Source organism: Pongo abelii, chromosome 6 (genome assembly GCF_028885655.2).
Source record: "Pongo abelii isolate AG06213 chromosome 6, NHGRI_mPonAbe1-v2.0_pri, whole genome shotgun sequence".
In the NCBI taxonomy this organism is placed as follows: Eukaryota; Metazoa; Chordata; class Mammalia; order Primates; family Hominidae; genus Pongo; species Pongo abelii.
In genome coordinates, this window is record NC_071991.2 from 66,437,626 (window position 1) to 66,453,380 (window position 15,755).

A 15,755-nucleotide genomic window follows, 5' to 3' on the forward strand; every position below is an offset into this window, starting at 1 on the left:
CCATCTGCAGTTTCTCTTTCCACAGTTTCAACTACGGTTTGAGAATATTAACTGGAAAATTCCAGAAATACACAATTATATAACAACAAAATTCTAAGTCTTAAATTGTGCAATCATTCTGAGCAGCATGTTGAAGTCTTACACTGCCCCACTCCGGCTTGCCCAGGATGTGAATTATCCCTTTGTCCAGTAGCTCCATGCTCTCTCTGTCACCTGCCCATTAGTCATTTAGTAGCTGTCTTGATGATCAGGTTGACTGTGGCAGTGTCACCAGTGCATGCTTTTAATTATTTTTTACTTCATAATGGCTCCAAAGTGCAAGAGTAGTGATGCTAACAGTTTGGATATACCAAAGACAAGCCTTAAAGGGCTTCCTTTAAATGAAAGGTTTAAGTTCTCGACTTAAGGAAATTTTTAAAAAAATCATATGCTAAGGTTGCTAAGCTCTACAGTAAGAAAGAATCTTCTATCCGTGAAGTTGTGAAGAAGAAAAAAGAAACTTGTGATTGTTTTGCTGTCCCACCACACCTCACACTGCAAAAGTTATGACCACAGCGTGTGAGAAGTGCTTAGTTAAGATGGAAAAGGCCGTAAATTTATGGGTGGAAGACATGAACAGAAATGGGTTCCTATTGACCTCAACTGGTTCAATACTATTGGCTGTTGTAGGCATTCTCTGGGAGACTTAGAATAGCTCCCATGCAGATAAGAGAGTCTACTGTATTCCTAAAGAACATATGTGAATGTTCCTTTAGATTGTTTAACATGTCTGCAACAAATAGATATTAAAAATTCAAAAGAAAGGAGATTAGTGCTTAAAATATATATTTTCAATCATACTAGAATGAAAACCTTACAGTTCTCATCTGAAATCAAGACCATTAGAAATACTAAAGTGATTTTTGAGATCATGTGGATTACAGTAGTATTCAGGCTACAGGGGAAATTTAAGATTGGATTAAAGCCAGAGCAATATGTGGAACAGCAGAGTGAAGATGGTGCATTTCATTTCCTTAGGATTTGGAATAGTACTAAATGAATGTTACATATCAAGTATATATACATTTTAATCCCAATGCCAGTGGAGAAGCTATTATTATAAATTGCGTATGTTACATGATTTTAAAATATTGTGCCTTTTTCTTGTAAGATTTTCGGTGTAAAGATGCAACATTCTTGTAAGTTCAAATGAGCTAACAAATATTCCTCTTAGTTATTGTAACTTGTAAATAACTTAGCTATTCTTTCGCAGAAGAATAGCTACAATGTAACTTTTACTTTCAGTGTATTCAAATTTGAACTAGTAAATTCGTGTTTATTATGAAGTTAATATTCATTAATTCAACTAAAATGTTTATTGAATGCCTATTAAGTACAAAATCCTGTGTTTTCTAAAATAATTTTATATAATCTCTCATGTGGACAAAGAATTGCCTCATCAAATCCGTTATATATAAAAAGAATCTTAAGTTCACTTTCCTATTTGTTTTTGGAATACATGCTTTGATAAATACTAAAATGCTGACATTATGAGGGGGAAAAAAACCTAACTCTCTGAAATGACCTAGTCTTTGTTTGAATGATCAGGGTAGGATTATATCCTGTTTATGTTACTGGGTTTACAGTCTACCCTTCCATCTGGATTCTTCTAAGGTCTACAAACCCTATCCATTTGGCAACACAGTTTCCTTAAACTCCAGGTTCTCTCTAATATTCAGATATCTTGCTTCATTCATTCAAAGGAACATATGAAAACTAGAAGACAATGAAGTATGTCAGAAAAGGGCCACCCCTCTTAACCAAGGAAAGAAACTTTATCCATAGGATTACAGTAATATACAGTAGCAAACTTGGGCACATCAACATGAAACTTTGTAGTTAAGCTTACTTAAGGAATTTATTTTTAATATTATTTTTAATTTTTAATATATAATATTAAGGAAATTATTTCAGTCAATGGAAACAGTTATTTTGATAGAATGGTTGTTACTCTGTATTTTCTGAAATATTAGGGTTGAATAAAAGACACTTTCAGGGGAAGGAATAGAGAGCAGGTAATTCTTAAAGGCTATTGCTCTTTCTACATGCAAAAAATTATTCCTCTGTATCATGTATCTGGTTTTGAGCAAAAACTCGGTGAATCCACAGGGATAGCACCAGGCATGATTGATTCAAAAGGCTGCCACTAACACTGGGCAGTGTTCCTGGGTTTTCCGGAATATCTGGGCAGTTTTGCTATGCTCCTGGAAGTAGAAGAGTCAGAGGCAATGGCTAGTACGGAGAAAGAAATAGACCCAGCTCATAGCTCCTAGTATGGAATGTTTTCTTATGGCATAAGACATTATAAAAAGTAGCTACTATGCATACTTATTAAAGATGCCTACCAAAGTTAATTAAGTTGGCCATTTCATTCATTAATTTTTAAACAAAAGATAATATCAAGGCTTGGGAATATGGTTTTAGAAAATAGATTTAACTTTTCCAAGCACGAAGGCTTGCGTGAGGTCACAGAAGCCACAAAAACAAGCTCTGAATCCTGAAAATGGATTTTAAAATAAATCAGATAACTCAAAAGAGCCTTTGGGGAAGGTACATATAAATTCTCCTGCAGTATCCAAGTTATGAGTCTCTCAGGGCTACAATATCTTTCATTTGATTAGCCACAGTTTGATAACACGGAACTAGAATGGAGTAGAGTAGACAAAAAGAAATAATTATCCACACATATATGTACAGCACTCTTCCTTTGCAGAGGGAATAGCACCCTTTGTGTGTGTGTGTGTGTGTTCCACACTTAACCTTCCTTTGGCCTTGGAATTATCTGGCTTGTTTTCCTCTGTAGTCAGGTTCTGAAATATCAAACACAGCTGTAGATAAAGGAAGAGGTTGGTCAAAAAGCCCACCCAGAGATTCCATAATAAATAGAAATGAAAGTAACATACATAGAATCAAGTAAAGTTTGCTTTGGTACTATAGAATCCCATGAGTCATTTGCATGGGGAACCAGAAGACAACAATGAAATAAAACAAAAAAAACCAAACTGGTTAAAGGTCACTCTTTGGAGTCAAATGAGGAAGCCAAGCATCATCAATTTCCTAGTGACTGGGCAGAAGGTAAGAGATTGAGGAGCACTGCTAGAGAATGTTGCAGGGATTTTCATTTCCAAAAAACTCATGCACCTGTTGATGTATTTTCCAGGCCCCTGGATGATAGCAATTTATAAGGCTATTAGTACTAAGCCCAAGATTTATCAGATGTGCTGTTTGCCTTATAGCCAATATAACCTCATAAAATTTGGGTTGCACTGGGTTAAAATGGAGTGTTCTACTATTGGAGTTATTCAGAGCATTTAAATCGGTTAATCCTACAAGAACGGTGCATTTAGCCTGCCTGTTAGAGAGAGTCTTTAGGGATTCCTACCAGTTGCAGAGCCAGGCTGGAGGGGGCGGTCCATTGCTGGGTGAGGTAAAACAGAGGCAGCAGGGGAAGAGTGAGTCCTGGAGACAAGACGGTGTTTCTCTAATCCATCCATGCCAACCGCAGCCAGCGGAGCTTGGCGCACAGAGAGCGCACGTGTGTGCGGGGGTTCCAGGAAGGGCTGTTGCCAAGAAAAGAGCACAGTAGAAAGAAATGTGAGACAAGGATTGAGGGAGACACTGAGCGACATGTCAACAAATTAAGTTCATCAGGTCAGAGACATAATAAACGGTGTGAAGGAAAAAGAAAAAAAAATAGAGAAAGGGAGAGAAAAAACAAGATCCAGTCAATAAATCCATTCAACAGATGTTTTCACACTGACGGCCAGGGCCTGTCTGCCTGGCTAAGGAGGAGGTGATGGCAGGAGGCCTGTCAGTTTGAACTGATTGAAAGAAACAGACCTTTAACCTCAAGAGTAACGTCGACTTTGACTCATTTCCTACCTAGATACCAACATTTTGAATACAGCCCCAGAACTGCCACACAACGTGGGAGAACAATTCAACACTTTCAAACTGCCAGTGAGGCCTAATTCCGAAAATTCACTCCTGAATTTATTTCAGTGAATATTGTTTATGAATTCTATGCATGTCTCTAAAAATGACCAATTACACGATTATATTTTGACACCTTTCAGTCTTCATATATTGGTATAGAAAAAAATGAATATTTCAGAGTTTGTATGGTATAATTTCAACACTATAAAATTATTTGGTTTTCTAATATACTATTAAATATATCCTCAGTGATTTAACACTGTTATTATTCTTCATCCTTCCCAACTTACCAAATCAGTGAATCACAGTTTGGAATTTTATGGAAGATTCACTTAGTCTCTTCCTCTGTCTCCAAGAAAAGATATTCTCAAACAAGATAGGCAGCTTATTTAATCATCAATGCTACACAGCGAGCTTTGTGCAAAAAAAAGTATATATTTCAAAATATATATTTTAAATATATATTCTTTCAAAATTTTATTAATAAAGATGTATTTATTTATTAATAAAAAATTTGTCAAAAATATATATACTACACTGAATATTTTATCTTCAACATGAGGGAATTCATAATCTTTATGCTGTTTTTATTTATCTTTCCTAACGAATATGAAGAATAGCTGAACAGTGGTAAAAAACATAATACTCTCTTGCCATGGATAAAGAAACTGTTGCTCCAAAGGTTACCAAAGTATTTTTAAACAAGTCTAATTCTTGTAATTTTATAAACATGTGTGCTCTCCTGCTTCTGCTTCCTACCTGACTAGCATTTGTTCTTTCAAGACTTGAGGCAGACATTACTTCTCCTTAGTTAAGGCCTTGCCTTAACCTTCCTGCTAGACTAGGTGCTCCCCTTCTACCCAATATGTGCCATCACAGGTCATACTCATCCTGTAATTTCCACCCAAGGCTTGGTACATGCTAAGTGTACAAATTACACTGGCTGAGAAACTTACTGAGAAAGCTAACAAATCTGTATGCAACACAACTGTACTCATTGCGTATTATGTGGTTTTATGTAATTGTAGCTTTCTCTGTACATGATATGAATTAATGCTGCATATAAATCTATAAATTGGGATTATAAATATAGATTTAATTACAGACCATAAGCAGAGATTTCTGAATTTAGAAAAAAGAATGATTTAAAATTAACTTTAAAATAGGTTATAATTAATGTATATGTTGTTACTTCTGCTTTGCTCTACAGAATAATCAAACCATCAATCAATTGGAAGGTATATGTCACATATTGAGGCTTTGGGCATTTGCTTCGATGATTGGGATGGATTGGTCAGGGGCCTAGTTCTAGCTACAATAGTTTATACACTTTTACAAGAGTCTAACTCTCCTGTTTTCTTGAGTGTCTTGTGTTAAATATCCTGAGGACACAGCAGTAAGATTAATATAGTCCTTCCTCATATGGAACTTACTGTTACAGGGAACACAAATATATAATTATGATTTGGAGGGTTCTGTCGGGAAAAGGAAGCTTTTCCACATGTGATCTACAATTCCTGGGTACATGTTTATCTGATTTTTTGTAATATCCATCTGCTCCCTTTCTTTCTATTATAATTTCTTCAACTCCCATGTAAGACATGGCAAAAGGCTCCTAATTAACTGATCACCCAACTTCTAATACCAACCAGTCCTATTCTTTCCTGCAAGAATTCTCTTCCTGAAGCCCTGCGGTAAGCAAGACATTAACACAAAAAGACTCCAAAGGTCGACCTAAATTTGAAGAATCTCTACAGCCTGTCATTTGTACTCTCCTTTACCTGAGGCCAGCTTACATTTTAAGCCTTAGATCATTTATTCTTTTCTAAGTTCTAGCCGAATACTATCTACTGAACATCAGATATCATTCCGAGGGCTGCAGTATGACTTTCAGGGGCCGTGTGCAATTTGACCTTTGTGGACTTCAAAAAATAGTATTAAAAACTACATTTTAAGCCTAAATTGGCATACATTGGATTCATTATTATATACTCATATTATTAGATTCATTTTTTTCTGATTAAGAAATTAAAACTTAAAATGTTCTGTGGGCCCCTAACAGCATATCATAGGCTTTGGGCACTGTGTCTTCTGTGTCTCATGGATATGTTGACCATGAACATTCACGCTTCTTCCAAGCCATCCTTTCTAGATCACCCCTCTATGTGTGGCTATGAAGCTCCACATTCAGCACTACACACATCCTCTAAGGTCCACTTAAAATTTCACAGTGTTTTTTGAACACTCACGTTAATTGTGCTTTCCCCTTCTGTTACATTCCCATCATATTTTGCTTTTCTCTCTCCTTTCCCTGCCATAGTCTTTTATATATTAGAGTTACTGCATGCAGTAATTATTTCTTGAGCTCACACTCCATGCCTGACACTTTGCTAGTGTGCAGAACCTTTTTTATGCTTATTCTCTAGTAAGGAGACAGATACTAAATACAGCCATGCATCCCATAACAATATTTTACTCAAGGATAGACCACATATATGACACTGGGCCCAGAAGATTATAATGGAGCACAAAAATCCCTTTCACCTACTGATGTATTAGCCTTCCTAATGTCATAGCACAATTACTTTATTTTTAATAATTTAGTGTAGCCTAAGTGTACAGTGTTTATGAAGTCTACAGTACCATGCAATAACGTCGCAGGCCTTCATGTTCGTTCATCAGCCACTCACTGACTCACCCAGAGCAACTTCCAGTTATGCAAGCTCCACTCGTGGTAAGTGCCTTATCCAGGTATATTATGTTTTACCTTTTATAATAAACTGTAGTTTTATTGTACCTTTTCTATGTTTATATACACAAATTGCCTACAGTATTCAGTACAGTAACATGCTGTACAGGTTTGTAGGCTAGGAAAATAAGCTATCATATATGGCCTAGGTGCATAGTAGGCTATACCATCTAGGTTTGTGTAGGTATATTCTATGATGCCCGCACAACAATGTAATTATAAATACGGTGAGTGCTATATAGGAAAAATTCAGGATGATATGAAAAACTTTTAAGAAAAACCTGATGAAGAGGTTCAGGGAGATTTTGTTTAAGAAAGTGATGTTTAATTTTAAATATGAAAGAGAAATTGGAATTAACCAGGTGACAAATGCAAGGAGAAGCTCTAAATACATTTTGCACGGGTGTGTGCATGCACATTTGTGTGTGTGTAAAATGATTTTTCCTTGTATAATGTTGAAAGCTCGTTGAACCAGAAACTGGATATAACTCATCTTTTAACTTATTTTCTGCTGCATTTTATATATTTTCTCATACTTTCTAGAAGCTATATTATTTTATTTGTGCATTAAGAAAATCAATAGATATTTGGAAATTAAAAACCATGTTTCTTTTTTTATCACATGGCCATGTTTTAGATGACTGGGGTTACTAAATATTTTTTCCGTTAATGAGTAGTTTGATACTGTAAGGACTCCATTTAAATAACACCACCTACTAACTTTCTCTTTTTTTAATAGTAAATAAGTATTGCTTTACTCGAGCTTCACTGAAACCCTGTAAGATAAAACAGTTTGCTAACTCAAAAGCATTTTATAAATGTTACATCATAGCATAAAATTTCACAATTCAGTAAGCAGCATCCTACCTGTCCAGTGTCTACTGGAAGGAATATGGCAATGTAAGTAAGAAACAAATAACTACTTGTTCAATATTAATTTGTTCGTTATGTTCATCCAATATCTATTGCTCAACCAAAAGGCAACAGTCCTTGTGCTGCATTGTACAGTCAGCAAAGGAGACTAAGGATGTTGTGGGTTGACACCCAAAATTTAGGCACTTGCACCTTAACCGCAGTTAGTAAGTTCCCTGAAGAAATGACCTTTGGCTGTTATATATTCCCACGCATATCTTTCCCATGCAGTGTTTCACACATAGTGGGCTTTAATAATATATATTTTTCAGTTTAAAATGAATGCATAATAAGGAGAGAGATACATATAAAATCATCCTTAAGATCTTATTATAAGGATAGGATAAAACAAGAAAACATATTATAAGCAATCACAACACAAAATAACCAAGAAACGGCTGAGAAAAAAATATGAGAAATAGAGTCCAGACAAAATGATTACCAAAGGACGAAATCCTAAAATTATTTTGTGTTGGAGCCAAGAGATAAAGTGAGAAAAGATTCAGTGATTTGAGGATTATTTTTCCTTTGAACTTTTATGTCATTTCCAAGTTTTCTGCATATTACCTATATTAAAACTGTAATTAAGAAAAAATGGCAAATGTTATTTAAACTAAACAGTCAAATCTTCCAAACACTTTATTAGGACAGATTCATAATTATTGGAACTATGAACAGAGATGGGCCAAATATTTTTGAACTTTCTTTCAAAATATGACTATAGAAGAGAGAAGTTTATTCACTTTCAAAGAGTTGATTGTAATTATACACTTTTACAAATGAAATATGGCTTTCAATGTATAAGGAGAGTTATAATAATCCAGTAAACCACATGTTATTATACTGCATATTAATCACTGAGTTATCATTAAATGCCAGGTCACTTTTATTTTAGGATAGATACCCAGCCTCATTAACAAAAGCATCCTTCTTGAGCTTGAAAGCTGAAATTACATTTTTCTGTTGTCTCTGGAGCTGATTGAAGTGTTTCACTAAACCAGTTTTTTTACTATTAGTAGTTTTAATGAGAGATAATTTTATTCATGTTTATACTTCTAAGTGAGTATGAAAGAGCATATTTCTCTCTTACAGTGCCGAAAAATTTGAACGTCAAACAGTTCAGAATCTACTGTTAATAAAAATTAGATGAATACCCGAGTTAACATTTTACTTATTGAGCACCATTAGAAAATGTGTTATCCCCCCTTAAATGAATAGTTAACATGCTCCCCACAAAAGCATTTTTTATTAACATTTATTTTACATATTGTCTATTGAGTCTATTTTTTATGCACTAAAAATATTCGTCTTTCTTTTTCAGCTGATTCAACTGGGAACTTTGTTTTGATGGGTTATTTTGCTAGATGGTCATTCTGGAAAATACTCTCAGCTAACTGAGATGTGTAAGACAACTTTTCATTATATGGTGTGGTCTAAGGCCACTGTGCTCAAACATCTGCCCACTCCCACTGATAAAATTCATGTAATTACTTTGACAGAAGAGTTGTTACGCACCTATTTCGTAAATTCCTCAATATTGCCTAGTAAAACATCAATGCATTTGTGGCCCCCACCATTCTAAGTGGTAGGGCATAGGCATTGCCATCGTTTGAAAGTGGGTAGCGATAGTTCTAGAAGGTCTTTGTATGATAAGCATAATGTTCTGGCTTAGAATTAAATATTTTCTTGGGGGTGGCCCGCTAATGGTGACTACGAGGTGCTAAAGTCCCTGGGTTAAGGAAGTTACATGGTCCCGTTCTTTGTAATAACAGTGATTTTTTTTCTGTTTTGTTTTGTTTTGCTTTGCTTTCTTGTTGCTATTGCACAGGGACCAAATGCATAGCTTCTGGGTTTTCACTTTGCTCTGGATGATCACATTTGCTTCCTCACCTGTGGGTGGTTACTCATGGGCTATAATCAATATCATCATGCAACTTTAGCAAGAGCAAATAACAGAAATCATAAATCATAATGCATACTCTGAAAATACACAGCAAGAGACACTCATAGACTGCTTGGAGGAGAGTAAATTGTTTTAACACTTTAAAGAACAATTCACTAACATTTAGTACAAATAGTTTATATTTACTATAAACTATCGCAAATATGGTGAGTGAAAAAACAAGCAAAAGAATATATGAAAAATTTTTATTTCCAAAATTTGCAAATTAATATCACATATTAAGTATGTTAATGAAATTAATAAAAAGTAAAGACATACATGAAAAAATAAACAGCAAATTCAGAAGGGAAGGAATGGGAGGGGCAGTAGAGAGAGATACATAGGAAACTTGAATTGTACCTGTAGTGTTTTATTTCTTAAGCTGGATGTTATGAGTGTTCATTGTTGTAATATTTATAAATATTAATTGTTTAATAATTTTTCAAAAATAGAATTAATGCTTATGGCATGTTTGTCATATATAAAACACCAATATTATTATAATAACTAACCTTCCACATACAGATACCTTTATTGTAAACACTACATTTTTGTAGAAGAAAAAGAAATTAAGAGAGAAAAAGTAAAAATAAATGAAAAAAGAAGATAAAAATAGGCTGGGCACGGCGGCTCACACTATAATCGCAGCACTTTGGGAGCCCAAGGCAGAGAAATGCTTGAGCCCAGGAGTTCAAGACCAGACTGGGCAACATAGGGAGACCCTATCTCTATAAAAAATTAAACAACAAAAAAATGAGTTGGCATGTTGTCACATGCCTGTAGTCGCAGGAGGCTGAGGTGGGAGGATCACTTGAATGCAGCAGGCTGAGGCTGCAGTGAACCATGATCAGGCCACTGGACTCCAGCCTGAGTGACAGAGCGAAACTCTGTCTCAAAAAAAGAAGAAAAAAAAAAAAAAGAAAAGAGCATAAAAATACGTTTGGTAACACATTTTTTTTTTACTAAGGTAAAGTATGTGAATTTACTTTCAGGTCATATATTCATAAGACATACATTAATCTGTACCAACTATGAAATAATTTCACTGATAGATAAATGAACACAGTAATACGTATAATTAAGTATATTTTGTCTTTAAAATTTCAACATATTATCATTTTAAATTCACTCAGTAAGAAACCCGTTAATGATACTAAAGGGACTGAAAAATTAAGAAGATTATAAATTGGGAACTTAATATGATGATTTGAAACAAAAGAATAAATACATTAAAACATCATTAAAATTAAATGTAATTATAATTAAAATTAAAGAAATTAATTAAAATGCAAACTTTAAGAAAATAATTCAATTCAATAGCATAAGCCAATCTGTTCAGGTGCAGAAGAAAATACCAGAGCTTCTCATATTTAATTTTTAAATTAAAATATAAGAAAGCAAATAAATTATACCAGTATTTGATATATGGATAGATACTAGCATTTCTACCCAATTCCTGCATCAAAGGTCACGTATATAAACTCTATGAAGATATCCTAATACAGGAAGAAGAGTCTAATTTCAAAACTTACTGTACTATACAGGTATAGTAATTAAAACAGTGTGTTCCTTGCTTAAGCATAGACATGTAGATCAATAGAACTGAATTGAGAATCCAGAAATAAACTCTTACACTTATGATGAATTGATTTTCAACAAAGGTGCCAAGACAATTCAATAGGGCAAAATATTTTTAAAATTCTTCCTCCATGAAGGACTTTGTAACAAATAGAACAGGGACAACTGCATAACCACCATCGCATTTTTGCAAAGGAATACAATAAAACTCCATTCCTCATGCCATACACAAAAGTTAACTCCAAACAGATCACAGAACTAAATGTAAGATCTAAAACTATAATATTCTCAGACAAAATAGAGGAGTACATTTTCTTGCATATAAGACCAAGGGCAAAAGTGACCAAAAAAAAAAAAAAAAATAGATTACTTAAGCTGGGTGAGGTGGCTCACACCTGTAATCCCAGCACTTTGGGAGACCAACGTGGGTGGATCACCTGAGGTCAGGAGTTCGAGACCAGCCTGGCCAACATGGTGAAACCACATCTCAACTAAAAATATGAAAATTAGCTGGGCATGGTGATGTAAGCCTGTATTCCCAGCTACTAGGGAGGCTGAGGCAGGAGAATCGTTTGAACCCAGGAAGTGGAGGTTGCAGTGAGCCGAGATAGTGACATTGCACTCCAGCCTAGGCGACAAGACAAAACTCCATCTCAAAAAAAAAAAAAAAAAAGAAAGAGAAAAAAAAATAGGTTAATTAGGCTTCATTGAGGTTAAAAAATGTTGTGCTTCAAAGGACACCATAAAGGAACTGGAAAGGTAACCCACAAGTTAGAGAAAATATATATACAAATCATATATCTGGTAAGAGACTTGTATCCAGAATATGGAAAGAATCCTTATAACACAATAGTCAACACTAAGAGGCAATCCAATTTAAAATGAGGTGAACAGGTAAAGATAATAGGCAACCCAATTTAAAAATGGGTAAAAGTTCTGAACAGACATTTGTCTAAAAATGATAGGCTTGTGAATAGATGCTCACTTCATTAGCTATCAGGGATTTGTAAATCAAAACCTCAACAATTTACAGCTTCACACCAATTAGAATGTTTATTATAAATAAAAGATAAAAAGTAAATGCTGTGGAAGATGCAGAGAAATTGGAATTTTCATACACTGCTGGTGGGGGTGTAAAATGATGCAGCCACTTTGGAAACAGTTTGTGCTTCTTCAAAGGGTTAAAGTTACCATATGACCCAGCAATTTCAATAATATGTATACACCTAAGAAAAATGAAAAAATACTTCCACATGAAAACTTGTACTTCAGTGTTCATAGCAGCACTATTCGTGAAAGCCCAAAGTACAAACAATCCAAATGTCCACCAATTGATAAATGGATAAAAAAATTATGCTTTATCCATAAAATAGAATATTATCTAGCCATAAGAAGGAATGAAACACTGATACATGCTACAACATGGATGAACCTTGAAAACATGAGAGAATAGTCACAAAAGACCACACAACTGCCAGGCACGGTGGCTCACACCTGTAATCCTAACACTTTCGGAGGCCGAGGCAGGTGGATTGCCTAACCTCAGGAGTTCGAGACCAGCTTGGGCAACACTGTGAAACCCCGCCTCTACTAAAATGCAATAAAATTAGCTAGGTGTGGCACCGTGCACCTGTAATCCCAGTTACTTGGGAGGCTGAGGCAGGAGAATTGTTTGAACCTGGAAGGTGGAGATTGCAATGAGCCAACATCGCGCCATTGCACTCCAGCCTAGGGGACAGAGCGAGACTCCATCTCAAAAACAAAAAACAAACAAAAAAACACATACCATACAATTTGATTTACAAAAAATACGCAGAACACACAAATTTATGGAGGCAAAAAGTGGACTAGTGGTTGCCTAGGGTTGTAGGAGGATGAAGTTACTGCTAATGGGTACAGTTTCTTTTGGGGGGTGATGAAAATGTTCTAATATTGACTGTGGTGATGGGTGCACAACTCAGTGACTATACGAAAAACCACGGGACTGTACATAGAAACGAGTAAACCATATAGTATATATGAATATATTAATAAAGTTGTTAAAAACACTTTTTAAAATCATAGTAAAAAATTTCTATCCCACTAACTCAAAATTAATTTTAAAATAATGTTTATTTCATTTTTATCTCCTTTCTTAATTTCTATTGGTGTGCATGTTTTGTAACATATCACATATTGATGTAGTGACACATTATATAGTTTGTAAATATATTTTTTATATTTGTACATCTGTACAATTATATGTGTGTGTGTTTATGCTAAAATATTTTTATCGCTTGTGATTTTAAGAAATTGCCCCAGCACTTTGGGAGGCCGAGGCGGGTGGATCACCTGAAGTCAGGAGTTCGAGACCAGTCTCACCAACGTGGTGAAATCCCATCTCTACTAAAAATACAAAGTTAGCCAGGCATGATGGCACATGCCTGTAATCCCAGCTACTTGGGAGGCTGAGGCAGGAGAATCACTTGAACCTGGGGGGGCAGAGGTTGCAGTGAGCTGAGATCACACCATTGTACTCCAGCCTGGGCAACGAGAGCAAAATTCCGTCTCAACAAAAAAAAAAAAAAAAAAGGAAATTGTAAATCAATCCATAAGAGGTGGAAGGTGAAGTGCTCAGTAAAAATTTGGTTAAGATAGAGGGTATCTTTAACAAACGTGTGAGGATCTTTATTATTCTCTCTCCTCCCTAGCTATGGATAGCATTTCTGAATTCTAGTATGCAAGTGCGGTGCACAGTTCAGGGAAGCTGCATTAACAGGTGTATGCTCACCAGCAACAGAATGTGCTCACTGTTTTCTACCAGTCTTCCCTCTAGGGCCAAGTGGTGGCCCCTTGTAACAGTGGTGAGCCTCTAAGGAGATGAAGTATTGCCCCCAGGTACTCACTGGTCACTTCCAGTGAGGGTAGGTCACTCTCTTCTTCTCAGGGTCTTCTCATTTTAAACAGGAGTTTTTGCCTAGCACATTTTTCATGCCAGCAAACAAAATACCAAAAAAAAAAAATGTGCTAACAAGAGGTAAAATTTTGCAAATCAAATATTGTTGTTTTCAAATCATGAAGAATCCAAAACAATAATGTGACTTATAAGACAGGACTGTTGGTAGCTGAATGCTACAAAGCTTTCAGCTAAAGTATCACCAACAGAAGCAGAGGGAATTGGATTCAAGAGTAACCAGTGTTTGTATGCATGCACAATGGGAGAGAGTGTGTATGTTTAGTTAACCCATGATTCTGGATTGAGGTTTAGGGACTTAGTTTAGTGTTGGCATTGACCTATGTGAAGCTGCACCTATTTAACAACACTGTTTCTCAATTGGGTAGAACGTTGGTAAAAGTTATTACCTATATACAGAATATTTAAATTGCTTCTGGTATCCTCAGACATAAAGGTTCCAGGAGAAAATAAATGACTAATTTGGTTGCACTATGCATTTATATACATATGAAAACTAGTTGCTTTAGAAATGTTTAAAATTCAGCTGCCTTGAAGCATTCTTGGAAAATGACCACTTTAAATCAATAGAAATTTTTCTGCAGTACAAAATACAAAAGAAACTATATTCCAATCTTGAAATTAAATAAATAACAAGTCCACAATAAGTAATGTCTTTTGCAATAGAAACGTAAAGAAAACAAATTATGTTTTTGTTCCTTCATTTGCTTTTTAACTTCTATATTTTTACAATTGCCTGTAGAAAAAAATGTTCAAGAGAGCACACTGAAATTATTTTAATTACATAACAGCCCAGAGAGGGATGAAATTGTACAATGGCCTAGATTAGCATCCCTTGTCTGGTTGGCAGCCAATGGACAGTACAGGATGAACGATAGAGCTCTGGTCTAGAAATAATAGCCCGAAGAGAAGGAGGGCAAACAAAAGTTTCATTTGAATAAGATGGATCTCTTGAGCATTTCCTTTATTCCTCCCTTTTGATAATTAGAGTCTGGATATAAAATGTCATAACGAGAGAGATGACAAGTAATATAAATCATTTCTATTTAAGACACACGAACTGGATAGATTTATCTTGAACAGATATTCTCAGTCTAGGATCTGTGGAAGAATTCTAGTGAATATAAGACTCCTGAAATTGTGTGTAAAGTTATATGAGAATGTGCATCTCTGCATTTTTCTGAAGATTTAGTCCATAGTTTTCATCAGAGGTCATTAATTTAAAAAATAATATTATGAAGCACAGCTTTAAAGAAAAAATGGAGTAAGTGGCCATAATAAAATATCACTAATTACAACTTTTAGATTTCTCTGTTAATATACTAGATTTAACATTGATAATATATCATGAATGGATTTTTTAAAACCCATGGGTTCAGACATATCACATGTTGGGTCACGTAAGTAGGATCCCAATTCTTTCAGGATCAGACATTAATCTTTATACCCTCTCATCCCAAGAAAACATCTTACTAAACATAACATTAGGAGAATCACATTTTTCATCACTGGCGTCTAGACCCAATTGCTTGTGTGCAAATTACCAAGCATGTCAAACTCAAGAAAAGTTTGACTTCATTTCTATTTTACCCTTCCTCCCAAAGCATGCATGGGTCAAAGTAAAGATATTCCAAATATCTTTTGTC

At 35.1% G+C, this 15,755-nt stretch overlaps 1 protein-coding gene across 7 annotated transcripts in view; it reads right to left on the reverse strand.

Annotated features, from left to right (window-relative positions):
• The window catches only part of HDAC9 (histone deacetylase 9), a 917,296-nt gene that overhangs the window by 268,725 nt on the left and 632,816 nt on the right, over positions 1-15,755 (reverse strand). For all 7 annotated transcript variants that reach the window (XM_054559003.2, XM_054559009.2, XM_054559005.2 and 4 more), the window contains one exon: positions 3,422-3,599. In XM_054559003.2, the coding sequence (XP_054414978.1) occupies positions 3,422-3,599 (178 nt within the window). The remainder of the gene's footprint in view (positions 1-3,421; positions 3,600-15,755) is intronic.